At 43.9% G+C, this 27317-nt stretch overlaps 1 protein-coding gene across 1 annotated transcript in view; it reads left to right on the top strand.

The window, feature by feature from the left end:
- NLK (nemo like kinase) overlaps positions 1–27317 on the top strand; it is a 145403-nt gene that overhangs the window by 82723 nt on the left and 35363 nt on the right. The window contains exons 3-4 of the mRNA XM_066599640.1: positions 5326–5381; positions 24464–24570. Of these exons, the coding sequence (XP_066455737.1) occupies positions 5326–5381; positions 24464–24570 (163 nt within the window). The remainder of the gene's footprint in view (positions 1–5325; positions 5382–24463; positions 24571–27317) is intronic.

Raw genomic sequence — 27317 nt, 5'->3', positions numbered from 1 at the left:
TAATGGCGTCTCCCATGGCCGAACCTGTCTAACCTGCCCTGAGCTCCTATTCTTTTTCCTACTGGAGCAGACCTCGCCCTGGCGGTTAGAAGGCATATCATGCTGCAATAGTGCAAATCCTGTAATTGCATTTCCCCCCCCCCCCATCTGCCTACTTTGCAGACCTGTTGGGATGTGCCAATTCAGGACTAGCCTCCCTGGCACTTTCCCTCTATCCCTCCTAACAGTCACCCAGCTTAGTGCCAGATCATCCTGCACTCCCATGGTACCATCTACCACCTCATTTTTCTCAATGAGTTCCTGCTCAGTGAACAGCAAACTCGTTTCCATGTTGTCAATGGATCTCGATGTTGCAAGCTGCCCATTTAGATCCAGGATCTAGATTTCCAAATGCGCAACACGCTCACATCTCACAGCAGTATGGACTAACAGCTGTTCAAGGACTGCATACATAGCACAAGATGGACGTCTTATACTGGTTATGGCATACTTTTAGGGGGCACACGCATACTTTTTTCCCCTTTTTTTAATTGGAACAGTTTGTGACATCGAAAATACAAAACAAACCATTTTTAAACAATTCTTAAGTGTTTAAAGCGCACAGAGTTTAAAAAAAATTCTAAAATATGACCGTTACCCCATACCCACTCATTTGCTGCTATTTATACATTTGTTTCTTGATTTTAAGTTTAGATTTTCAGGTTGTTTTCCACATTTTTCTGCTTCCTTGCTGTTTTGTAATTGACTTTTAGGCAGTAGCCATGTTGCAAGCCTAGCATTCTGCCAGTAGTTCACTGTCCTGCACTTCCTTTCTTTCTCTGGTCCAATCAGCCGGGAGGTAGTACCTGAATACCCACTCCTCTGCTGTCCCAGGAGGATTTTAGTCAGTACAGAAGCTCAGTACTTAACAGGCAGTAGACTTAAGTGATAAAGCAATAACTTAGTTATTGAAGGTATATTTCTAGATTGCTGAGATAGACTATTTAGATGAGCATAGCTTGTCTGAGAAGTTTAGTGCCTTTTAACATACAAACTTGATTTATACAATAGGTCATTTTCCGATTAAACATTCACTTTAAGACTTGTGTACTGAGAGATTATGCATGGCCATGGCTAATGGATTTAGAAAGAGAACACATGACCTACCTTCAATGTAATTATCCAAGAAAACCGGCAGACTCTTATCAGGATGCCTTTTCTACCTTCATCTAAGTGAAATCCTTCTAATCACACATTTGTTTGTGTAATGGCAATTTTTTTTCAATACTAACTACACACTACAATACTATAATTGATTTAATTATAACAGGATCACTTGACCTGTAATACAAGTCGGCTTCTAAATATAGAGCTAATAACACTCAGACATGAATATAGATTTCAAAGGCTTATCCGAACATGTCAGGAGCTCCACTGAAGGACACCTCTGTGTGAGGCTGGGTGCTGATTGCAAACTCGAAAAATGAGTTAGGCCCAATGTCCACGGGCCGATTTTAATTATAAAATCCATGGGAGATCCGCAATAAATATAGAAGAAAAAAAAACCTACGCCATGTTTCGAGCTCCTGCTCGAAACAAGTAGGCATCTAAAATTTCTCTGTGGGGTGATTTTCAGCGTTCCGCTAATAGCGGTATAACGCTTCCATTGTTTTCAATGGAGTCTCTCAGACAGACGCTCCATTGTGGCGTTTTCCAGCACCGTGATTTTCGAGCGGAGTCTGTTCTATTTTGGAAGTTTGGCGCACATTATCAAAGAGGGAGGTATGCTAAACTCCGCTGTCAACCGAAAGTAAAATCCCGGCGAAGCTTCGCGATTGAAATCACTGCGCTTTGCCGTATGCCTGTGTGCGGGAGGCCTAAGTGAACTAATTTTGAGCTCTTCTACTTCCTGTAGGCTTGTCTTTTTGTTCCTCTTGGACAGCAATGGCGCTGAACGTTGTGGTCTGCTGTTATAGCCCATCTGTGCTATAAAACAATGAGGTGTTTGGACATGTTAGTTGGAGCACCGGGGTTTGCTCGACTGTGCTCGCCTCTACGTCAGAACGATTCTTGACATCCTCCCCTAACTCTTTTAATCATCAAGTTGTTTACGTACACAGGAGCATTCTCCATATACTCTATTGGGTCAAAAAGAGTAAAACTACAGGAAATTATCACAGGCGGGCGACAGCCGCTATAAGTAAAGGCCTTCATCACAAACTAAGCTGCAGGAGAAAAATCTACATCAGCGATTGGGTCATTGTGGACTCGAATCATCATAGAATCTTGCCCGGTATTCGCATTGCTCCCAGCTATGGTCAACAATGGTCCAGTGCAAGGTTTCCAAAATTTCCCCCCCCAAGCAGGTCATGGTTTGAGGATATCCTATCATAAGTACACCTGTCTCAATGTCTGAGGCACCGAGTATAATTACATCGCCTTGCAATATTATGGAAATCCTGAAAACCTGACCAATTGGAATGTCAGGAGGACTGGAATTAGGGAAACACTGGCCCAATGCATTGTTGCACAACCTGCATTAAAACGACTTGTGTACGTATGTATATAGACTTTTGAGCGTCATGTAAGCTGGTAGTAAGATATATGTAAGAACTGTGACTGTATCTGCATGTACTGTAGGAAAAGTAAGGCTTTAAAAGTGTAAGTGGGTGGTGCACGATTCTCACAACCCTAAAAATAAGTCATGTTTTTAATTTGTCCTAGAGTCATCTTTAATAGCTGTGAGTTACTAATCGTTATATGCATCACCTAGAACTACACAACTCAAATATAGCTTTTCACTGTTTCACTGCCGCTATCAGTTTGAAAGACAGCGGGAGGAAAAGTTTGGAGTGTTGCTTAAAGGGGATGGCCAGGATAAAAAATGGCTGCTTAATTTCTACAGCGGCGCCACACCTCTCCATGTTGTTGTGATATTAGAGCTCAGCCCTATTTACTTCAGTGGAGCTGAGCGGCAAAACCAGAAATGACCCATGGACAGGCGAGCGAGCTTCTGTTTTTAGAAGCAAGCAGCCATGTTTTTACAACTTTGTAAACTCTCTTTTAAAGGGAACCCCGGGCAGCATGAACCTAGCACATGTATATGGACTGCCCCCGAAGGGGTTTTGAATTCTGAAACACTGCAACGTTTCAAACAAGCGCACTTTGAAGTTTGACTTCTGAGTCAGAAGCGGGCTAAGCTGCCTTCTCTCCACCCATACAATGCAGATAGACAGCTTTCTCCCTTTACATAAAAGGGAAAGGGGCTGTCAAGTCTTAATGCTGCGAGCGGGATAGCAGGCACTGCAGTCTTTCATAAGTGGGGGGCCGTGGGCATATCTCTCCTGGTTTCGTGCTGCCTGTGGTTGGGACAGCATGAACCCAGTGGCAGGTTGACTTTTAAATCCAGGACTGATTATACAGGCTTTGTAGTTTGTAACAACGGAGGCACATGGGTCTGCTCTGCTGCTGTAGACACAAAGGTAGGATACTTAGATTTCCCTTCAAAATTTTTTTTAGGTGCATTGAAGCAATAAAGTAATAAAAAATGGCCTTTAATGCCTTTTTCAGTGATGCAGCTCTTGGTGGTAACCTTTCATAGTACGACATTTTTCAAAAAACTGACTTTTTTTTTTTTTTTCTGTAGCTAGTGCAAATGGATGGTGATCGCCTTTCTTTTTAACTATATCTATTTAGATGATAGAAATTATCCACTTTACGCTTTACGTACTTCATTTTTACTTTGGCTTTCTTTGTGGCAAGCAAAAAAATGTAACTGCTCTTAACGTAATTATGTTGGTCCAACGCTCTTTCTTAAGTGACTGATGAGAGAGGACAGAATCGAGAAATTGGCTTGACTTCTTTTTAACAGGTGCATCACTTAAAGTTTTGTAAAATTGATGGCCTACCCTTAGGGCCCTTTTTACACAGGCCAACAAATCCTTGTATGAACGTTACTTTGCCCCACTTTCACCCCCCCCCCCCCCCTTCCCATAAAGCCGCACGTAATCAGCATTTGCCAGCAATTCAAACTTCAGTGCAGCTGAAAAAATAGTTTGCTGCCATTTGCTACTGTGGATGCGCTTCCAACGGCAATGATTCTCTATGCGGGACAAACTATCACATGAATGCTTTGTTAGTCTGAACTTGCACATGTAAAGAACAGTCCTGTTAATTGCCAGTCGTCCACAGGAGTAAATTGCGCCACATAAAAGAAGCCTGAGTATAAGCTATCAGATTAGACTGTTGGGGTCCAAATGTCAGCACCCTGATTGAAGGGGACGTGGGTCTTTTTACCAGTCACAGCCCTGGATGTTTTATAGTGGCTATGCCTGGTATTACAGCTCAGTCTCATTCTCTTGACTGGTATAAAGCTGTATTGTAATACTAGTCACAGCCACTAGTAAAAGTACAGCGCTGTACCTAGTAAACAGTGATCAGAACACAACCTCTTGAAACAGCCGATTAGCAGATATGCTGACAGACGTGCCACCCCTTCCCTAACCCAACAATCTAATATTGATGGTGCAGAAGTCCATGCTAGAGCGAACACACGGTTAGATTTTCATGCCGCATGTGGACTTCACCGGGTGAAGCGTGGGATGGAAAGATTGGGAGAGTATAAAAAAAATAAATAAATAAATTACCTGGCTCCCCATCACCTCCCCATACCTCACCATAAACCTCACTTATAAAGCTGTTAGAACGTGACAAGATTTACCCCCACCCCCATAGCTAGTAAAACTTCCTAGCGTCAAACTATCTAGAGAAGCTCAATGCCTAGCAACAGGCAGTGGATTGCAGGCAAGCTGAAAGGGAGACCCCTAATGGCAGTGATTTTAGGCTTGATTTACAGTATTACAAGATTGATCTCACAGGCTATTACATAAGCATAACTAGTCTGAAACATTAGTGCCCTTTTTTTAACTAAAATGGTCATGTCAGGCACGTCGATCCTGAGGTGACATCCTTGGTTTATCCTGAAGTTTTGGCAGCAGAGATGCACTGCTGTCAACTTCAGGATGTACTGGGTGTGAAATCTCGGCATCACTGGGTGTCCCAGTGGTCAGACCGCACCGATCAGCAATTAGCACTTATATTGTGTATAGCGGATGACTTATGGAGATGGGAATGCCACTTTAAGTCTTCAGTGTATTCATCTGCCTTGCAATATATTATCTTCAGCACAGTGTCTGTCTGCTGCTGGATGTCCTTTGTAAGGTAATATAATATGCATTCTTTTATATGTATAATCAATTTATGCGGCACATTGTTATCCCTGCTCCGTGCCATAAAGATAATATACTACAGCGCTACTCCAGTGACTTTGTCTTTTCTTCTTTGCAGGTCCTCTCTGCACTTGATATTCTCCAGCCGCCTCACATTGATTATTTTGAAGAAATGTATCCTCTGTGTTCAGGCGTTTGCTGCGCCTACCCGAAATGTAGTGGGATAATACAAAGTATCTAATGAACCATTCCCAAGGTTTGTGCATTCATTTTAGGAACGTGAAGCTGCGTAGGTTTTTTAAAGATACAAATGGTCCCGGCATGTGTGAATGTGGATTTGCTTTTATGCATGAAGTGAGTACCATTTATGTTACATAAGAACTTAAATGTAAAACTTTTTTTTTTTCCCAGTAAATTTACATGAAAGGGTTAAAGCTAGGGATGAGCGAGCGTACTCGGAAAAGCACTACTCGCTCAAGTAATTTGCTTTATCCGAGTATCGCTGTGCTCGTCCCTGACGATTCGGGTGCCGGCACGGAGCGGGGAGCTGCAGGGGAGAGCGGGGAGGAACGGAGGGGAGATCTTTCTCTCCCTCTCTCCCGCCCGCTCTCCCCTGCTCCCCGCTGCGACTCACCTGTCAGCCGCAGCGGCACCCGAATCTTCAGGGACGAGCACAGCGATACTCGGATAAAGCAAATTACTCGAGCGAGTAGTGCTTTTCCGAGTACGCTCGCTCATCTCTAGTTAAAGCCCATTTCGACGGGACGAATGTCGGGCAAACTATGCCTGCCACTCATCCCCTTACATACACGCTCCCGTACTCCTACACGGGAGCTTGTGTCGCTGGCTCACAGCGGGGCGACAGGAGCAGATCTCAGTTCTCGCTCCCCCCACCCCTCTCCATTCAGTTAACATAGTGGCTGTTCAATACTGAACGGCTGCTATTTACACTGTACTGTCATAGTTAAACTCATCGCTCATCATTAATGCTGCATTGTTTGCCCGACATTAGTCCCGTCTAAATGGGGCTTTAAGCTCCTGATGATCTTGATCAGACCTCTTGTAATGCTTTTTGTCTAATGCAGCAGCGATGTCAAATACATGTTCAGTAGGTTTTACTCAGCAATTTTGTTACCAATGTTTCATGACATTTATATAAATAGCCACAGAGAAACAGGATGTATTTCTTACCACATTCATCTCGCACAAGGATCGTGCACCCTTTTTAGCATGTTTGCGTAAACGGATTATCTCATTACAAAAGACCCCCTTTAATGGGGTTGTCGGGTTGTAAACGATTGATAACTCCACCTTAGGACAGGCCATCAATAGGCGATTGGTAAAGGCCCATTTAGACACAACTATTATTATTCAAAAGCCATCTTTTGAGCCATAATCGTTGTCTAAATGCGCTGCCATCATGCACTGTTCGTGCGCTATTCATTCATCGCTCATTTATAGCTAGCTAGAAATCAACGATTTATCAGTGCTGCACGCTGATTTTCTCAGCAGGCGGCGCTGATGGCATTTTTTTTTTCAGCTGGTATCCTGCTGGGAAGTCCAGCACAACAGGGTACTAGAGCCTCCATGCCTGCCCGTATCACATCTTGTACTGCCTCTAGCTTGGATACAAGATGTGATACGGGTGGGCATGGAGGCTCTAGTACCCTGTTGTACTGCCTCTAGCTTGGATGCAAGATGTGATACGAGCGGGCATGGAGGCTCCAGTACCCCATTGTACTGCCTCTAGCTTGGATAAAACAGGGTACTAGAGCCTCCAAGCCTGCCCGTGTCACATCTTGTATCCAAGCTACAGGCGGTACAACCGGGTACAAGAGCTTCCCTACAAGGGTTCCATTTTTCAAAATAAATAATCCTTTTGCTCTGATATTGTAATAGTATCAATGTTACAATCGCACATAGAAGTTGTCGGAATCGAAAGAAACTTTCTATGTGCTTTGTTGTTGTTTTTTGCTTTTTTTTTAATTTATTTATTTTTTAAACGAGGAGTGTGTTATTGATGGCCTATTCTAAGGATGGGCCATCAATAGTTTATAACTAGAGATGAGCGAACATACTCGTTTCGAGTAATGACTCGATCGAGCATCGCTATTTTCGAGTACCTGGCTACTCGGGTGCACAGATTCGGGGGGTAGCAGTGGCGAACGGGGGGGGGGGGGGCTCTCTCTCTCTAACACTCCCCCCCCTCCCCACTCCCCTCTGCAACCCACGGCGCCCCCCGAATTTTTTCACCCGAGTAGAGAAGTACTCAAATCGCGGTGCTCAAGTGAAAAAGGGGCGTGGCAGAGTACGTTCGCTCATCTCTACTTATAACTGTAATACCGCTTTAAGATCCGCCTGATAAGGCATCCAGTGAGAAGCTGAACAAATAATCATTGGTGTAGTTGGATGCACCGTCTGAAGGACGATTGAGAACAATTCCCGGCCCCATTCCTCCTCCATTCACTCAGCGAAGTCAGAGGTGTTTGTTCCTAGGTAAAAACGCAGGACCGATTATCGCTGGGACAAGGGTTCGGGCATCATGTACCCGACAACTCGTCCCTTGTAAAAGCACCCATAGACATTTATGGCATGTCCCCGGGATATGGCATAAATGTCTGATAGGTGCCGGTCCCATTTCTGAGACCCACACTTATCTCCTGAATGGGGGGCTTCAGTCCCATCTGGTAAAATGGTCGCTGGTTGCCATATACAGGCAGTAAATGAATGCAAGAGTGGCACGCTCGCTTGTCTGATCCTACGGTTACCCATTTTCATTCTGTGGGTGCGCACTTTTAGCGTAATTGCCCGTTTCAAGGAGGTTAAAAGGGGAGCAGCTGTTACTGGCTTGGCCTCACTTTTGCTATGCGAAGATGGTCATAATCTGTTACTATATTTTTGCTAATCCATTAGCCTTCAAGTGGGCTGTAGACAAAACTGCCAACCTCACCTGCTGAAATGCCAGGCTGATGGTAGTCCGCAACTTCTCACATAAAGATGTGAGTAATACAATGATGTAGATTTACTTCTGTCTTCAGTTTGTGTAACTTAATAATTCGCCCAAATGGTCTATCATGCTGTATCTTAGCAGGACAATACAAGTCGGCTTTAGGCTCGGGTCACACTTGGCATTTTCTGCTGAGTTTTTTCAACAGCATCAAAAAGCAGCATGCGTGATGTGTGAATTCTGGTCAGCTCTCCAGAATCAACCTCTCTAAATGTGAGGCCATAAGTGTTACTCCTTCTCCCTCTCTGGTCCGTTCTGTAAAGGCCTGCTTTTAGTTGTTTTTGGGGGTTTTTTTTAAATGTTTTTAATTTTTTTTAGTTTGCTTGTTTTGTTTTAAAGCTTTTGTTTCAATGCAAAACTCCTTTGTCTGGAACAATAAACCCACAATAGTTAGGGTGCATTTACACTGCAAAGATGATCGCTCAAAAGATAGCATTAACTACTAATGCCTATTAGTACAAAGTAGCAGCGTGTGAGCCGCCTGGAGCTGTAATCGGGGAACAGGCCTCCCTGATTACTTTCGCTTTGCTCTGCCAGCGGGGCTGACAGCTGATACAATGTTATCCTCTGTAAGCAGCTCTCTATGGGCAGAGCACAGCCTGCGGTCCTGCTTATCAGCTGTTCTGCTGAAGGATGGCTTTCAAGCAGAACTGAAAACCGTTGTTCGCAGAAAACTGAAAGATGGGCACATTTAGACACAAAGATTATCGCTTTAAAAGACCGCTTTTGAGCGATAATCATTGTGACCAAATGGGCTTTAAACACGTGTTGCTTTGTGGATCCGAGGGTGAGGGGGGTGGGGCTATCTAACATTTACGTCATACCAGCTTCCTTCTCATCTATCCCACATAATTGATTGGTTCTGCCACAGCCAACCTCAGCCCCGGGTGCCCATTAGTCATTTTCAGTTTGTTTTTTTATTGGCAATTCTGTGGCTCAAGTTGTTATCAAGTATTGTGTCCTCCCACCCAACCTCTGAGGCGACAATTCACTGTTACTCTTAATTTTAGCATTTAGTCCTATATCCTTCCTCTACCCTCCCCTGTTTTTCCAATGTTGAGCTATCTGGCTTTTCCTCTGTGGGTTGGAAGACCTGGACTTCAATTTATGGATTTCGGCAAATTTGTTCTGTGTTGTATATTTTGGGGACAGACCTGATTGGCCCTCTGTCCTGGCCTGACTGTGCTTCTAGGGATTTGGAGAATATTTCAGCTTCGCCATTTTTTACCTTCTCTCCCTACCGGGTTGTCTTTTCTTCAAGCGCTGTCCTCTGTCGAACAGCTTTGCCTTGACTCCAGTCTTTTGCCTGACATATTACCTTTATCGCGTTCAATCCCCACCGGATCAACTTCCTCACGGTTTTACATTAAACTGGAAATTGATTTGTGTCTTGCCTTAACCTCCGAACAGAGAACAAAGCTATATACTCACACATAGGTCTCCGATCAGTTTGTGTTCAGGAAGCGAGGTACAAGTTACTAGGTCACCGGTACAGGGTCCCATCACATCTTCATACAATTATGCCGAGTGTGGATCCTACCTGTTGATATGGTGTTGAGGAAGAGGGAGCCCTTCTCTGCCATTCAGTACCAGCTGCCCGAGCTTGCATTTCTCAGTGATGGAAGCAGACTTCTCCCATAACCTCGCTATGGGTTTCCAAGGAAAACTAACTTAAAGGGGCTGTTCGAGTTATTAAAGGGCAGCAGAAGGGGTCCCCCGCAGTGTTAAATTGCAAAATGGCTGATACTCTGTGTACATCCCTCATCGGCGGTCTCCGCTGTCTTGTTGTAGACAGGTTGCAGTCAGCCCGGAAACTTGCCGCTGCAGCCAATGACAGCACTCGTCAATAATTGGCGCAGTGAGCGGTATCGGCTGTTTTGTTACTTCACACCATTGGAAACTCCTTATGCTGCCCTTTCATAACTCGGACAACCCCTTTAAGTGCATGGTGACTATTACCCCCTTCCTGCATAATACTTTTAATAAGACCTGATCGCGTTGGATGGAATTTCAATGCACTCCATACTATTGTGTTCTTTTGGGAGATACGACCTAATTTCCTGTCTATATTACCTCTGATTGACTCACTCGATTTGCCCCTCCCCACCCCTCTTTTTTCCCTTCCTCACCTTTCCTGCTTCTGCTCTTCCTGTTTCTTCTTCCTTTGTTTTATTTTCTTATTCATTGTTAGATATAGGGCGCCCTCAGGGATGGGGCTGTGGTTCACAGTTGGGCTCCTAATTTCTTTCATCATGCAGAACTGCTCAATATATTGTCTGTATTTGTATTTATAGTCTATTTATGTCTGTGACTAATTGATGTGGACTTGGCCTTGCCCTCATCTTTTGTTTCCCTGTCTTTTAAATAAAGTTGTATTTTTTTTGTTTTTTTTTTAAACATTTTTTTTGTTTTGTTTTTTTTAAACCTGTATGCATTATTAAAACCTTATGTGCTTTTAGAAGCTACTGGTAGTGTTAAACAATGCTTGTGTTTTTTGATACACTTGTGTTTTCTACATTTTTTTTTGCTGGGGTTCAAAAACGCAGCAAAAAATGCCAATTGTGAACGCAGCCTACACATGGTGTTATACCGGTCTCACATCACCAAATTTGAATTGTAGGTTCCTGAAGCATATGATCCGCGGCAATACGCCATTTAATCAAATGCGTTGCATTACGCCGCTTCACTCACATTAGCGTGTCAAAATTGCGTAATCCTCTCGTGGAAAATAAAATGCAGTTTGTTCTATTTTACTCTGTCATTGTTCTCTGTGGCTGTGTATATAGGGAGAAGAGAGCCCGCAGTGGTAACGGCGATGCAATTTACATGTCGGGGGTTTTAAATCCGCGCCAACTGTCCACAGCGTGTATTTTTTTCAAATCGCGACCACTATCCTGCTTGGTCTCAGGCTTAAGAATGCATGCGGAATTTCCGTGCGAACATTCCGCCTCTTGTGAACCCAGCCTTAAGAGACTGCAGCTGATTGGCTGGGGTGTCAGATCTTCACCAATATAATATTGCTGGCCTGTTTCGACAATATGCCATTTATTTTAAAAGGCCCAATACCCCCCTTTTCTTCTAAACACAGTTTTTGGGCCCCACCTGCTTAATATAAACCACAAATGTGGTTATACTTTGTGAGAGATGCTTATATTTTTTTAACTGATACTGCACGTTTTTCTACAATTTATTTATTTTTTAAGTTGTAGCTTTTCCATACCATGCTGTGTGTTTTTTATGTTTTTTTTTTTTTTTTTCTTTCAGCCAAATCATTATCTGGATGTGATGTGGGGCATGGCTTTATTTCAGAAAGCAATTATATTTATACATTTTTTCTGCTAGCCAGTGATTCTATGAGGTTGATGTGGTTTGGAGTTGGAAAACCATGTTTGGAGGTCACGTTTATGAGTAGAATAAGCAATAATTATCCCCGCTCTATAATACCGTCCTACTACTTCATGGTCTATTTTTATTTCTCACAACTGGAAATCGTTTTTCTTCGCTGGGTGTTGGATACGAGCGGCTCGGGGCCCCGTCTGTAAGATTACAAATCATTACTTTCAGTGCCTGCGCTTTATTGAAAAGAGTGATAATTGCAGGTCTGGTAATTGTAGTGTGCGCTAACACGGGCCGTTTATGAATTTCCATTTGATCAATGTAGCAAGTCTTGTAATGTTTGAGGTGCAGGTCTGCGCGGCAATGCGGGTTAGCGAATTTATAAATTCGATGAAAATGGCCTTTTTTGTTTCATAGTTTTTTTTTTTTAAATATATATAAAATTTTAAGTGTTTTTTTTTTTTTGTGGTGGTTCACTTTAATAAGAGAAAATGTATAGTAAGCAGTATATGATACGTCCTATACAAAATGAACGTGGATGCAGAAAATGGAAAAAAATTATACATACATACTTACTCCGAAGAGCCAAGAGCAGCAAGTAAACAATTGTTTATTATTTTTACAAGTGGAGGAACAGGAAAAAGTAAAAAATAAATAAATAAATAAAAATATATATATTATATAATTTTTTTTTTCCCTGTTCCTCCACTTGTAAAAATAATAAACAATCGTTTACTTGCTCTTCTTGGCTCTTCGGAGTTACCATCACTGCTTCCTTCTGTCAGGTCCATGCTGACCGGCTGCAGCAGCCTATCACAGACCTTGGTACTTGAATGTTCTGATTGGCTGCAGCAGCCTGTGATGTCCTATGCAGTCTGCTGCTGCATGTAAGCAATGTAAGCACAGCAACATAGGGTGAGCCCAGAGCTGCAGTGTTGAACACGGTGGAGGCGCTGTGAGAGGCGGTATAAAACTTTTACATGTAGGGAGCAGGAATTTAGAAAAAAAATTAATTTGGACAACCCCTTTAAAAATGTGAAAGTCTCGCACTACCAATACTCTATAGCGCATTAGTAGCAGCAATAAAATATATATAAATGAATATCTGAAGAGCGAATGCAGCAAGCCCCGCCTACATATATTCATGACCTCTAGATAACAGTCTGGATGTCATGTAATATCCATGTAGCAATCTGTTGTTTCCTCTTAATTGCCCTTGTGTACCAGTAACCCTTTAAAGTCCGCCTGTGGCTAAATTGTGTTGCATGTATAAAACATCCGATCCTTTCCACAGGGTCCTTACATGTTAAATACAAGGGAGGTTCTGGGAGTTGTCTGCAGTATAAAATAAAGCCGGAATCCAGTGTGTAACGTTCATCAGTGATCTAATGGAACATGAAACTAACAACATTAAATTGCCATTTGCCTGCTAAGTGCATCACAGAATCTGTTCTCTACTAACGCGGCCGTCCCTACTTCACTGCACTTGTAAGATCTGAGGAGAATTCATTAGATGGCTTTGCATCCGCTCCTTGTGCACTTGGGTGTTAATAGCACATGAATGTACAAACAGTACAATTTCCACAAATTACCATCCACATTGCATTATGGAGAACGCTGTCTTGTTACTTAAGGATATATGAATGGCTCACAACTTGTTCCTAGAGATAAGCATCAATGGCTTGTGCTTCTGCTCACTAGTTGCCAGACATCTCTCTGTCTGCCGAGACGCCTCAAACAACTTCTGTGTCTATGTACAGAAGTCACTGCAGTGAGAAGGAGGGAGGGAGTTGTGCATGAAGGAGACCTTCATGCACACATGACTGCTGTGAGACCAGTGATTGGCTGCTGTGGTCACATGAGCAAGGAACTACTGCAGGAGTTTCTGGAACCAGCCCTAGGGTGACTGGGACAGCAGTCCTGGACTAAATAATGGAAAACACAAAATCTCAGAAAATCCCTTTTAGGTTTTAAGGAAAGCTGTGGGTATTTGTGTACGGGGAGGAGGCACCTAGGCTGACGGACATAGCAATACCATTTTATGTAACTTTATCTATTTTTTACATGAATGAATGAATGAATAAATTTTATATTTTATATATATATATATATATATATATATATATATATATATAATATATTTACATTACACATACGCACTCTTTATTTTTTTAATTAAAATTATTCTTGCTTAATATGCTGAAATACATGACAGCCCTGGGAGTCTTCACAAGTCTCTGGGCTGTCATGTGAGCCCGTTGGCTTCTTACAATCACGTTGCAAATAGGCCGATGGTAAGCCAGAGGTGCCCCACCCACCCACTACCAGGCCAGCTGATCAGTACCAATCATCTGCTTTCACAACGGCATGTAAGCAGTTAAAACGGCCATGACTGGAGCTGGATCTAACTGCGGCCATTGATGCCAGCTGTCAAACAGCTGATGGTCCCCACGTATGAAGCCACTTCAGCTCCTTAGCCCACTTCATATATACATCATAACTCGTTACTCGTCCTGCAGTACCAACCTGGGCCACTGTGCAATGGAAGGAGCTGTCTGCTTCCGGCAGTTAAACAGCTGGAAGGGAGGGGGGGCGGCGGCGGCAATCATTTTAATGGAAAACCAGGAGTCCCAAGATCCCTTCTGTCATACCGCTCTTCTAGATAAAGTTGGGCAAGTTTTTGGATTTTTCTGTTCGATCCTCAATTCTCCCACCTGTTTTGGGGTAAATGAGGCAAATGACCACTTAATCCTCCTGCCTCCATATTAACCTGTATGATAGGAGGAGTCCGATGTCCACGTGGTTGGAGTCCTCTGCCATTTTCTGGATGAACAGATTTAGAGCAGCGTTCGTTACTTCCGTTATGGGCTCCACCTTTCCCCTAGGGGTGGAACACACTGGTGGCGTTGAAACTTTTTGTTGAATTACTCCCCTTGCCCGCCCCCCCCCCCCCCATTATCACGGCTTTTAAGCGAAAAGCTGGCCTTTTAGCCGCTGTAAGCCTGTTCCCTGTTGATTACTGTGCTACAAATGTAATGGAGTGTTAATGGGAAGAAGTAGTGAAATAGACCTTCACATTTCTAATGGAGCCAAGCTGTAAAATCAATATGAGCTGTAAATAGCAGGAGTTAATGTTATATAGTTTCAGTGTACAAGAGACGCCAAAGTAAATTGAATAAATATCCACTCATAAGTTGTCTTCATATGTGGGAACTGCAGCTATGCTACAGCGGGAAACGGCTCTGTAGATCTGGACATCTCTTCATTCATGACCACTTCAGATCTACCTAGTTGGATGTCCTCGGGCGACATTCCCTGACCACTTGCTGTAACGCAGCATGTGGGAAACGAGCAAAGTAGAAGTCCCTTTTTCCTCCATTATACAGGAGACATCCAGGACTCTGCTGCAGTGATTGACCAACCCTAAACTGTAGTTCACTATTTAGGGCAGATTGCTGATTATGCTCCAGGATCATTTCCACTAATTTGTCAGAACTGCTGGTTATAATGTTATCTGCTCCACTAAAGCCCCGTTTACACGAAACGATTATTGCTCAAAATTCGCTCTGCGATGATCGTTGCATGTAAATGCTACCATTGTTTGCTTTTCGTCTGAACAATGATTTTTAGTTGAGTTTAAAATCCATCGTTCGGCCGAAGAGCTGATAGCAGGGACTGCACACTCTGATTCTCCACAGCAGCACTGATAACATTGTATTCAGCTGTAGTCCTGCAGCAGAACAAAGGGGCTGTATCCAGATAACAGGCCACCTGCTGTTATCTGCATACAGCCAAGGTAGGCTCATTTACATGCAAATGAAGCTAATAAGCTTGTTAGTGCCCATTAGCAGCTTATGCAAAATGATCACTCCAACTGTCAATCATCTATCTTTTGAGCGATCATCTTTGCATGTAAATTGGGCTTTAGGTTGTTCCTCGGGTAACTGTTGGTAGAGGCTCACATAGGAAACAAGGGCTCTGGCTAATGGCCCAATTTGCCACCCACCACCCCTACCTTTGGAAACAAGTGTTGTCTGAGATGTAAAAAAATCTTGGTTCGGAATTGGCTTTGAAAAAGGAATTTTTGAGGTGAGACCGGACACACTTACGGATATTACAATCTGTGAGAATAGCCATGCCAAATAATAAAATTGCATTCTCCCAAAGAAATATGGATATCAAAATTTTATTAAAACAGCCAACAACATAAAAATAAGTTTAAAAACCTATTTTTAAACCACCAAGACCTATCAGAGATGCCCAATAATACTATGAGGCTTAACATCGCACAAACCTACTTAAAGGAATTGACCAAGATCATAAGTGATTCTGTGGACTTGGGGGGGGTAACTTGCTTATCAGTAAGGGGGTCTCGCCGCTGAACCCACAGAGGTGTCCTCTGTCCTTCCTTGCGTGCTTACTACACTCTCACAGGGAGGAACTGAATGGAGCGACTGTCACGCAAGCGCTCTGCTGTTCCTTTCACTTTTTCAGTGGGATTGCAGAAGATTAACCAAGGCATTTCCATCAGCCTCATTAAAATTTATGGAACGCCAAACGCACATGCTCAGCTCAGCCAGCGTGGGGACAGGCAGAGGGAAAACGGATCAGTGGGGGGTCTGAGTGGGGAAACCCCTACTGATTGGCAACTTGTCCTGTAATCCTGCCCCAACCAGTAAGACAGTATAAATCATGGATGCTAATAGATGCACAAAAATAAGGGGACACTAAGAAAAGTACAAAAAATACTTTAAAATAAGCAGAATCATCAGATATGGATAAAGAAAATGTATGGAACAAGGAAGGAATCCACTGCAATAAAGTGGTAGTAGTGTGATGTCAAAATAGGTACTTGCTCCATTGTGAGATACGTCCTCAGATAGGTACAAAGATTGTATGGAAATACAACCAAATGCAGTGCAGGAGAGCCCCCACAGGTTCCTCTGGATCAGTCGCGATGCGCGTGGGACTCCACCACACAATGACCTTAATTCAGATGCATTTCCATATCTCCTTACCTATCTGAGGTCAGATCACTCTGGATTAATTAGATCCATTTCTGATGCTTTGCATTTTGCTTATCAATATCTGTTGCTTATTTTGAGGCACTTTTTGAGCTTTCGGTGTCTTCTCCTGTTTTTGTACTTTTTGTGCCTTTTTTGACATCCATGAGTTAAATTGTCTCAGTATGGACTTTTTGTGCTGTGTTAAAGGGATTGTCTGAGTGCCATAGGGTTTTTTTTTTTTGTTAACTTTTATGCAAATCTGTAAACAATAAAAGTAGCGATACTTCTCCTTCATTCCCAGCAATCCAACCTTGCAGCCCTGCAGTCAGGTGGTAACTGTTCCAAATTGGAAGCCACTGTAGTCGGGTACTATCCTCCTGGCATCACCGCTGAGGTGTTGGGAGCTGCGATGCTAGGAGGACGGCAATCGACTACTGTGGCCTCTATCTGGCTGTAGGTGTTCCAAGACGAAGACCAGGAGGGCCGTGGAGCTGCAGCACTGGAGCGGACTGGTAAGTAGTGCTACTTTTTATTATTTTTATTTGGATTTGCTTTTAAAAAAATTAAAATCTCATGGCACCTCCACAATCCTTTATAGCCTCATTTGTATAATGGGGTGCCTTGGGGGTTTAAAATGTTTCTATTTGTGTGTGTGTTGTTGGCCTTGTTAATAATAATGTGATATCTGCTTGTCTTGGGAAATGCCAGTCTTTATCGATGTATATTTTGGTTGCAAAAATTCCATGTATGAATCGATCGTGACCATTTTGGTCTTTTTTTTTTTTTTTTGTTAACCTGGACTCAACAAAGATATGTCTCTCCCTCAGAATTGTCATCCCATTGGAAAGGCCCTCCTGATTTTTGCTAACCCAGTACCCTGTAATTTCCCCTTTTTTTGCCTGCAGACACCATGGAAATGTTCAGAAAACTTTTAAAGCAATTAGTCTGTTAAAACAATACTGGTAATAGGAAATTATAACATCGGTATTTCTGGTGGTGCTACGCAGCTCTGAAACACGCTCGTCAAACAAACACTGCTCTGCTACATGCATGTCACACACACAGCTCTGTTACATACATCAGGGGCAGAGCTCGGAGCCCCGGTTACTGATCCCAATGACTGTGACCTCTTCATATGTAACGGGCACTGGTACTCACTTAGACAGGTGGTCGTTAGTTTTCTCTAGCAACTGAAGCCGCGGGGGGTTGTAGGGGATGTAGCCCAACTGTAATCTGCACAGGGATGAAGGACATGTGATGACATCAGTCATCTGATCAGAGGCATGTAACTCACTCATGGACACAGAGCCCAGGTGACTGATCACATGACGGTGACATCACTTGTTCTGTAAGCACAGGGCTGCTGTCAGGCTCAACATTGTTATGTTTGAGGACCTTTGAGGTCACTGTCATGTATCAAGGGCGGAGCACATAACTTGCGGATGGACAGGTGGACAATATTTTGATATAGAGGAAAGTAGAAAGGGAAGAGGGAGATGCAGCTGCAGGATCTTGTGTTAATGAAGCGCACACCTTACGGTGCTGTTTACATAAGCGCTAGTGTTAGCATTTTCCTGGCAATTGCTGGGAGGCAACTGTTAGCGCAAGAGCTGTAACAGCACTAATTGCTGGGTGGCATCTGCGTTCACAGGTGGCGCCCCACAGTTCTTAGGAAATAGACAGCGCTAGCTCTCGTGTAATAGCACCATTAGGGTTCCTTCACACTGGTGATCGCGATATCACTGCGAGAAAATCGCGTCAAAATCACACATCGCACGAGTGAAAACCTCACAAATGGGAAAGAAACCATTGAAAATCATTGGTTTCATAATTCAACGCTTTCACTCACTCTCGCATCCCGTGAAAATTACGCAATTTTCTCGCAAGTCTGAAGGTACCCGTAGGCTTCAGCATGGGAGACGCATACAGATGTTCATATTCGAGTACTAGGAGCTGCTTTACAACAATTCCCTTTTTAATAAAAGTGTAACATTTCCTTTTAAGGCCCAATCTTGGTAGCGGTGGAGAAGCTGACATTTGGTGTTAATGTCCGTTATCCACTGAGTTGTTGTAATACCTGCGCAGTTTATGCTCTAGCGGAATTTATGGACTTCATTATTTCCCTCCATAAAGAGTTCAATGCATTGAAGTTGCCTGAAGGAGACCGCTCTGACAAATGTAGCGGAACGGAGTAAAATATCACACACCCTGTTAGCGGTGTGACTGCAGCGTACCCTGATGGGGAGGATATTTATGTTGCACAACAAATCTGCAGTCTGCTAATAAGGAAGAAAAGCTTTCATGCAGAACTAGTCAAAATTTTTAAAATTTTTAAAAATATTTTTCCTTATTGACCTGCATGTTCCAACTTGAGTAGGAATTAAAAAATTGGTGGCAAATACGTGTATATATAGATGGCTGCAGATAGATTTAAGCCTTCACGATGGCTGAAATCTTGCACATCCGCCAAATTAACACGTAATTTTAACCCTTTCCAATCCACTGTCTGACCTCCTGAAGACATTATGATTTAAGGCTGTACAGCTCCGATGGTGGAAGACGTCCGTCGGGGTTCTCTTACTGTATATTGCCAGCCTCTCTGCTGTTGGAGCCTATCCAATGTGTCACCTCATGCAGTACTGGCTTTAGCCAGCATATAGCGCTGTTGTATAACGGCAGAAAAAGAGTAAGCTCCCTAGGAAAACCAGGATACAAATTGGATTGGAAAGGGTTAAGGTGCTGCCTTTTTTTTTTTTTTTTTGTACAGCTTTTGTTGACCAAGGATTTTCAACTCTGATTTGCACCCAACTAAAGGACTGCTTTCCACGAGGGGGTCTATGAATCTTTGTATTTCTTACTAATCATTAGTTTTGGGAGAAATTGGTGTAACTATGGTCCACTTAACCCCTTAAGAACCAGACTGTTTTGTGCAAACTCAAATTTAATGATTTTATGGCAGGGTGAGGATGTAACTAATCTAATGACACCACAATCGTCCACCAAAGGTCAGGCAAAGGGGTCAAAGTGCGGTGCAAGAAAAAGGAGTGAGTAAATTTAAGATTTTGTATCTGTGGTTTGGGACTTTACTTCTCATGGTTCCCCATATTTATAAATATTGGAAGCCTACTACAGTGTTTCCCCGAAAATAAGACACGGCCTTATAATTTTTGCCCCAAAAGGGCACAGTGTCTTATTTTGGGGGATTTGGAGGGGGGGGGGCTTATACTCACGTGGTCCACGGCATCCCGATGCCTCCCCCGATGGTCTTTGGCTGTGCTGCGGTAAACTGTGTCCTCTCACAACTAAGCTTCCTGGTGACAGGACTTTGAATACCCCGCCTCCAGCAAAGCGAGTGCCGTCATTGGCTAATTGAACGCCAGCAGCCAATCTCAGCCGGCGCTCTATGAGCCAATCCTAGCCATTCAGTAATGTCATTCACTGAATGGCTGTGATTGGCTGCTGGCGCTTGATTAGCCAAGCACAGCGCTCGCTTTGCTGGAGGCGGAGTATTCAAATCCCGATCACCAGCAGAAGCTGAGATAGTAGACGGGGAGGACTCAGCAGTTTGCCGCAGCACCGCCTGAGACCATCGGGATGCTGTGGACCAGTTGAGGATTTTTTTTTGGGGGGGGGGGGGGGTGCATGTTAGCTAGGTCATATTTTGGGGGGAGGCCTTGTATTTCAAGCCTCCCCCACCCCACAAACCTCAGTAGGTCTTACTGTCAGGGTAGGACCTATTTTGGGGGAAACACGGTAATGGGAGCACCTAGAACGATGACCTTTCTAGTACCTGCCTTAAAAAGAAAAAGATGTTCTCCTCCGCTGCTCTTGCAGTATTTATTTTCTATGTTCTCTGCAGAAATGATTGGCGCACGTTTCTTCTTTAAAACAAGTTGAAGAGCTTTAACAGCGTTCTTTAAATTCCCCGAGCTATGATTAATACGTGGGTAAAGGTCCCAGAAATGAGCTAATTTTGAAGTTGTGAACATGGATCATTTATTTTCACTCGTCACCTGTTACGCCAGCGATAAAATAAATAGAAGTGCTTGTGAATGAAATCTGCTGGTAGGACGATGCCAGCTTTCCTGTCTGTTTCTCACATTTGCGGGCTTGAACGGAAGTTTTAACCCACTTGGGCACCATCTGTTTGAGAGGCTGTCGCATCTAGAGGAAGCAGGAACATCAAACGCTCTCGTCACTCATTCCTATTCTGGTGCCCTCATTAAATTACCCACAGACGATAATCGCATTGCTTCTTTTCACTTTAATGGCACCTTCAAGCCTCGTTCAAGCGAGTGCCACTTAGTGCACCTCGGGCATGAAGACGGGCAGGTGTCATCGAGTGCCTGGTATATGGGATGTATTATACAGTAGATACTTGGAGGCTTTCATTTATTTTATTTTTTTTGTTATTGAATACCCGAAAGACCAGGGAATGTATTGTGTCATATCGCTACCAGCTGTGTATACTACACAAGTCAATTCGGAGTCCTTCATCAAAAAGTTGACCCTACTGAACTCCCGGTCTTTCTGTGACTCACATCTGATTCTCTAAACAAAGAACATTGTTTTCTTAGTTCATTTTTTTCTAAGCAACATGTTTTCCTGGCTTCTGATTGGACCTAATTACACCAGGAATAAGGCTGAGCCGCAACATAATGGGCTGTCAAATTTTTGCTTTTTTGTTTTTATATTTCCTGGCTCTTTTCAGCTATATTTATTTCTAAATTATCTGTGTGGTTGCTGCTGAGAAACATAATGAGGTCTTGGATTTATTTGCTCATGTTTCCTCTACCGGATTTAGTTTTACACCAGTGTTGGCCACACTCAAGCTAGTTGGTAACTTCTGTCACCCAGTGTCCACCAGAAGTTGGGGGCCGGACTCTCATGCAGTGGCGAGGCCATCGATATGTTTCCTAATGTGTTTTTAATATGACGTTGTTTGCAAGGGAACTTTTACCCCCAAACCATCGACTGTTTTTGTCAAAATTGTTGGTGCATGGTTTATTTTACTGTAGTATGTAAAACAAAAACTTCGGTCAGCTCACCTCCTCCAGGGATCCTAGCCCAAAGATCAGGGTTCGCCCCAAGCATCAAGAGGAAAGCCCAGTGTCTTGGCAGAGGCCCAATAAAATATCTGGTCTTGGTCGGAAATGAATAAGTATGTCTGCACTTGGATCTTAAAGGCCATAGGCTATGAGGAAGATGAACTCCCAAAACGCGTTAGCCACAACAGGGCAGATTTACTATTCAAAATCTAACGGTCCTGAAAAACCCTCTTATATGCTTTGTGCCACATTTACTTTGTGTTTTTTAGACCCTTTTTGACCCTTTTTCAACACTTTTTCGAAAACTGTTGTGCCCTCAGTTGCGCCAAAGCTTTTGGCACAATTGTCGGTGTAAACGAAGCCAACTAATAGGTGGTATAAAACCTGAGATTGAACAGTCTTAAAATTCGACAAACTTGCCGTCCGGCTGTGATGAGCTAACGCATTTTGCACTGTCTTAACCCGTACGGTGCGCTCAAGACTTCCGCAGCAGAAACGCAACAAAACCACAGGTTGGAGTTACAGGAGAAAAGCCAGAGCTTTTTTTTCTTTACATGTCAACAGGATTTGCTTTAATCCCATTCACTTTAAGGCCTGATGCCCACGGACGGAGCGAGATACAACCGTGAGTTTCTGCCACTGGAATACCGCGTTTAAAAACCTCTAGTGCCTGCAAGAAATCGCATAATTCTGCCACGGAAATCCTGAGGTCTTTATTAATACTCTATTAATACTCTATTAATGGAGACCTCCCGCGGCGGAAAAACGCGGTGAATTAGAACATGCCGCAATTTTTTTCCCCGCGGCGGAAATCCGCGGCAGAATTACGCATGTGAGCACTGAGCTATTAAGCTCAATAGAACCTAATAGCAGCAGAATTCAGCCGCAGATTTACGCTGCGGGAACCAAGGTGAAAATCCGTTTGTGGGCATTAGCCCTAAGGGTGAATGCCCACGGACGGATTTCTACAGTTCTATTGAACCTAATAGCTTTCTGCCTACCACTGCTCATTTGCGGAATTCTGCAGCGGGAAATAAATTGTGCTTGTTCTATTTGCTGCGGATTTATGCTGCGGGAGGTCTTTATTAATATAGCATATTAATGGAGACTGCTGAAATCCGCGATCACTCGCAGGCACTGTCGCGTTTTTAATCGCAGTGTGAATCCCGCAACGCTCGTGGGCATGAGCCCTAAGGCCTCCTTCCCACGAACGGATTTCCGCCGCGTAATTCGCGGCGAAAATCCGCTGCGTTGCACGCAGCTATTAGGTTCTATTGAACCTAATAGCTCCATGCTCACGATGCGTAATTCCACCGCGGAATTACGCACCGCGATTTCTCCCGTCCTCACCCGCAGCATGCTCTATTTTCTGCGGGTGAGGACGGGCTGTACGCACTGACGGCTTCCATTGCAGTCAATGGAAGCCGTCCATTCACGCTATCTCCCGCTGTAACCAGCGGGAGATAGCGTGAAAAAACGCTTTCCCGCCCACCGCCGAGCGTCATATGACGCCAAATGACGCGGTCCGGCCGCGTCACGTGACACGGCTGGTGACGCGAGAGCGGTGGGCGGTGACGAGCGGTGACGAGCGGTGACGCGGCGGTGGTGGGCGGGGAAGCGATTTCACGCTATCTCCCGCAGGTAAGTATAGGGGCTCTGGGGGGCGCCGTGACGGGCTTCACAGCGGAATATTACGCTGCGGAGCCCGTCACGCTCGTGGGAAGGAGGCCTAATAGTGAAAGTTTCCACTGCAGAAAAAAACGCAGCATTTCTGCAAAGTGTGAACACATGCATAGGCGGTCTTAGTAAATGTGTCCCAATATTTTACTGGGACTCTGCTGTGATGTTGGACTTTCCTTTCTGTGGTGCAGTATGTAAGTCGCTGCTCTAGAATGGCAGCGCTTAAGGCTTCCGGAGTCATGGAGTCGCTAGTTGTACGTGTTGGAACCATGAGACTTATTTGTGGCTTCATTGCACTGTCCGCTGTCTTGTCAGATGGACGGAGCATTAATTAACACCAAAATTCTCCAGAGGGCAATAAAAGCCCCGCTTGAATGCCCTCATTAAAATCTAACTTTTATTGAACTAAATTAACACGAAGAGGCATAGGAATTAAAAATACAAACCCCTGCCTAGCAAACCTGGGAGAGTGAAGCCATAATATATATCATTTAGTGCTGCTGTATTCTGCGCTTTATAGCGCTCCTAAATGGCTAATAAGGTTGGCACTATATAAAGATTATTTCGCAGTTCTTACAAAACGGGAGAACAGATACAAAAACCATGGTTGCATGTAGTAATCAACTGTTGGAGACGGTAGGGGTGAGGGCCCTGCTCCAACGAGCTTACATACTACAGATAATGGGGTGATACAGAAGGTAAAGATGTGCAAGGTATGGCGAGTTGGAGAGTGAGGGACGCTATACTCGTAGGCAATGGTCAGGTGGATTGCAGTCGGTAGGACAGGGAGCATGTTATCAGGGGGAGTAAAAAGGGTTTGGTTTAGGGGGATATGTTATGCCTCGATGAAGTGGTGTGTTTTTCGAGCACGCCTGAAATGTTGTGTTGGGATTGCCCAGATAGTAGCTATATAAGATATCGAGCAAGTCCGTGCTGCAGACTAAGGCCTCACATCCACGGCATGCACAGATTATTCCACAGTGGAAAGCTCCCATAGAGATGAATAGAGCGCATCCACGTGTAATTCAGATCTGTTCTCCGGTCAGGTTGGGTTGAGTTTGCACGGCTTTCCTGCTGTTGCAGCCGTGATGATTACGACTATGTTGAATCTCTTTCCCTTTCAAGTTAATAGGTCTGTTTACCTCCAGTGTCCTGCGTTCACCTTAACTGATTGCTCAGATATGTTGTCACCGAGTTAATGCAGAGCGACCTCCATAAGATCATCGTCTCTCCTCAGCCACTCAGCTCGGATCACGTCAAGGTTTTTTTGTATCAGATTTTAAGAGGTAAGTTTTATTCTCATTGCATGCTGTTACCCAAAATGTGTTAGCCACAGTAGGGCAGATTTACTATTTAAAATCTAACGGTGCTAAAGATAAGATGCGTAGGTAACCCCGCAGGGTCCTAGAATGCAACAGAAGATCATGTACTGAGGCCCGTTTACATGCAAAGACCATCTTTCAACATATTAAAAGTTTGAAAGTTTTAGCGATCATTTTGCATAAAGTGTTAATGGACACTAATGTCCAATAACACTTTATCACTTTCATTTGCATGTAAAAGGACCTGCAGGAGCTGTTTGCAGAGCCCAGCATGTGATAAAGTTTTGTGATCAGTTTGACAAGTCAAGCTAATTACCCCATGGAAATGATGCCCCTCTGTATATACATGGCGAAGGCGTCTCTGGTAAACTAGATAAAAATATTAAAAGTTGCAAATGTCAGCTTTTTTTCAAATAGTTTTTCTATGGACTGTAATATGGCAGTAAGAGGGGCGCTCTCTGTACTCCTTTTTTTTTTTTTACTTCACAGCTGCAACAAAGTTTCTCTCCCAGGGTGACTTGGCATGTTTGTGCATTACACAGTTGGCACCTTGGATTCAGTGGGCACCATGCAATGCTTAGTTGCTCCTCTTTGAGAAGTTAAGGGTGAAAAGAATGTTTCACTCTTTAAGGACTGGGCCATTTTTTTCCTTCCTCTCCCAAAAAGATTAGTTTAATTTTTTTTTTCCGGCTACATAGTCACATGAGGTCTTGCTTTTTGGGGGACGAGTTGTGTTTTTTTTTCTAGTACCATTTAATGTACCATATAATGTATTGGAAAATTTTTGAAACCATTTCTAAGTGGAGTGAAATGGGATTAAAAACTGCAATTGGCCTATTTTTGAAATTTTTATTTTTTTTTGTTTTGTTTTAATTCTGTCGGTCAGAACGACTATGGCAATGCAAAATTTATAAAGTTTTTATTATTGAACTATTTTTAAAAAATCTTTTCAAGAAAAAACTTGGTTGCCATCTTCTGAACTCTAACTTTTTTTTTTCATCAATAGGTCTGTGTGTGAAGGCTTGCCTTTTGCAAGGCGAGCCAGAGTTTTTTAAATTGTCCTATTTTGTGGACTTTTTATTACATTTGTAGATGGGAAGACCAGAGAAACTTCAATTCTAACGCAGTGATGTTGAATGTTTTGGAGTTTTGTTTTGCCTTTTTATGTTTAAAATATTACCTTTTCAAAAAAAATCCTCCTTTTCCCACTTTTTTTTTTTTGTGGTAAAAGTCTTTTACTTTATTTTTAGTCCTCACAGGGAACCTAAGCTTGCAATACATTTCGGTATTGCAGTATACTGCTGGTCGTAGGTGGGCCGCTTAGATGACAGAGGAAATCTGCTCCCTCTATAGGACCAGTTAAATGCTAATGTAAAAATTGATAACACCTAAACGGTTAGCAGTTCGGAATGAGGTTCTCTCCTATGCCAGCCACTGCGGCTGTGTGCCAAGATAGCCAACATCCATCCTAATAGGCTTAGTTGTATGGCAGACTTGTAGGCCTTAGTCAAGCTTCCGGCTGCTATGTAAGCCCATTGCTACCTTGCGATCCTACTGTAGGGTGCTGATGCAACAGAGCTCCTTTTTACCTTAGCTGCTAATTGATTTTAGCATGTAAGGGGTTAAACTGCCAGGATCTGAGGTTTCTCCAATCCTGGGTGTTGGCCAGGATCAGTAGCGGGCTAAGCCACTGCCTTTAAAGATGTATTTGCAGGTTTAAAGACCACCAGTGACCGCCGTAAAAAGGTGTATTGGTCACTAAGGGGTTTATAGCCTGATGCATTGACGATGCAAAGGCCTCGTACTTCCAAACAGTGCACACCGGCACATTGCTGACAGTGGGAATGACAGGTCACAGCTACAGTATGGCAGATAGGCTGCATACAGAAGGTTACAGAATAAATGAAATGAAGCGCTTGTCCTGATAGGATTAAATGGTGCACAGCAAGTCCTACCGCTGCGGAGGTGCACATTGCCACAACATGGTACACAGCGAGTCCTACTGCGGCGGAGGTCTGCATCGCTACAACATGGTACACAGCAAGTCCTACTGCGGCGGAGGTCTGCATCGCCACAACATGGTACACAGCAAGTCCTACTGCGGCGGAGGTCTGCATCGCCACAACATGGTACACAGCAAGTCCTACTGCGGCGGAGGTCTGCATCGCTACAACATGGTACACAGCAAGTCCTACTGCGGCGGAGGTCTGCATCGCCACAACATGGTACACAGCAAGTCCTACTGCGGCGGAGGTCTGCATCGCTACAACATGGTACACAGCAAGTCCTACTGCGGCGGAGGTCCGCCCTACCATAACATGATACACAGCGAGTCCTACCGCAGCTGAGGTCTGCATCGCAACAACATGGTACACAGCAAGTCCTACTGCGGTGGAGGTCTGCATCGCTACAACATGGTACACAGCGAGTCCTACCGCGGCGGAGGTCTGCATCGCAACAACATGGTACACAGCAAGTCCTACTGCGGCGGAGGTCTGCATCGCTACAACATGGTACTCAGCGACTCCTACTGCGGCGGAGGTCCGCATCGCTACAACATGATACACAGCGAGTCCTACTGCGGCGGAGGTCTGCATCGCTACAACATGATACACAGCGAGTCCTACCGCGGCGGAGGTCCGCATCGCCACAACATGGCACACAGCGAGTCCTACCGCAGCGGAGGTCCACCCTGCCATAACATGGTACAC

The sequence above is a fragment of the Eleutherodactylus coqui genome, chromosome 4, assembly GCF_035609145.1.
Source record: "Eleutherodactylus coqui strain aEleCoq1 chromosome 4, aEleCoq1.hap1, whole genome shotgun sequence".
NCBI classification, from domain to species: Eukaryota; Metazoa; Chordata; class Amphibia; order Anura; family Eleutherodactylidae; genus Eleutherodactylus; species Eleutherodactylus coqui.
The sequence above is the reverse complement of the archived record's forward strand: the minus strand, read 5'-3'. Positions and strand labels throughout refer to the sequence as shown.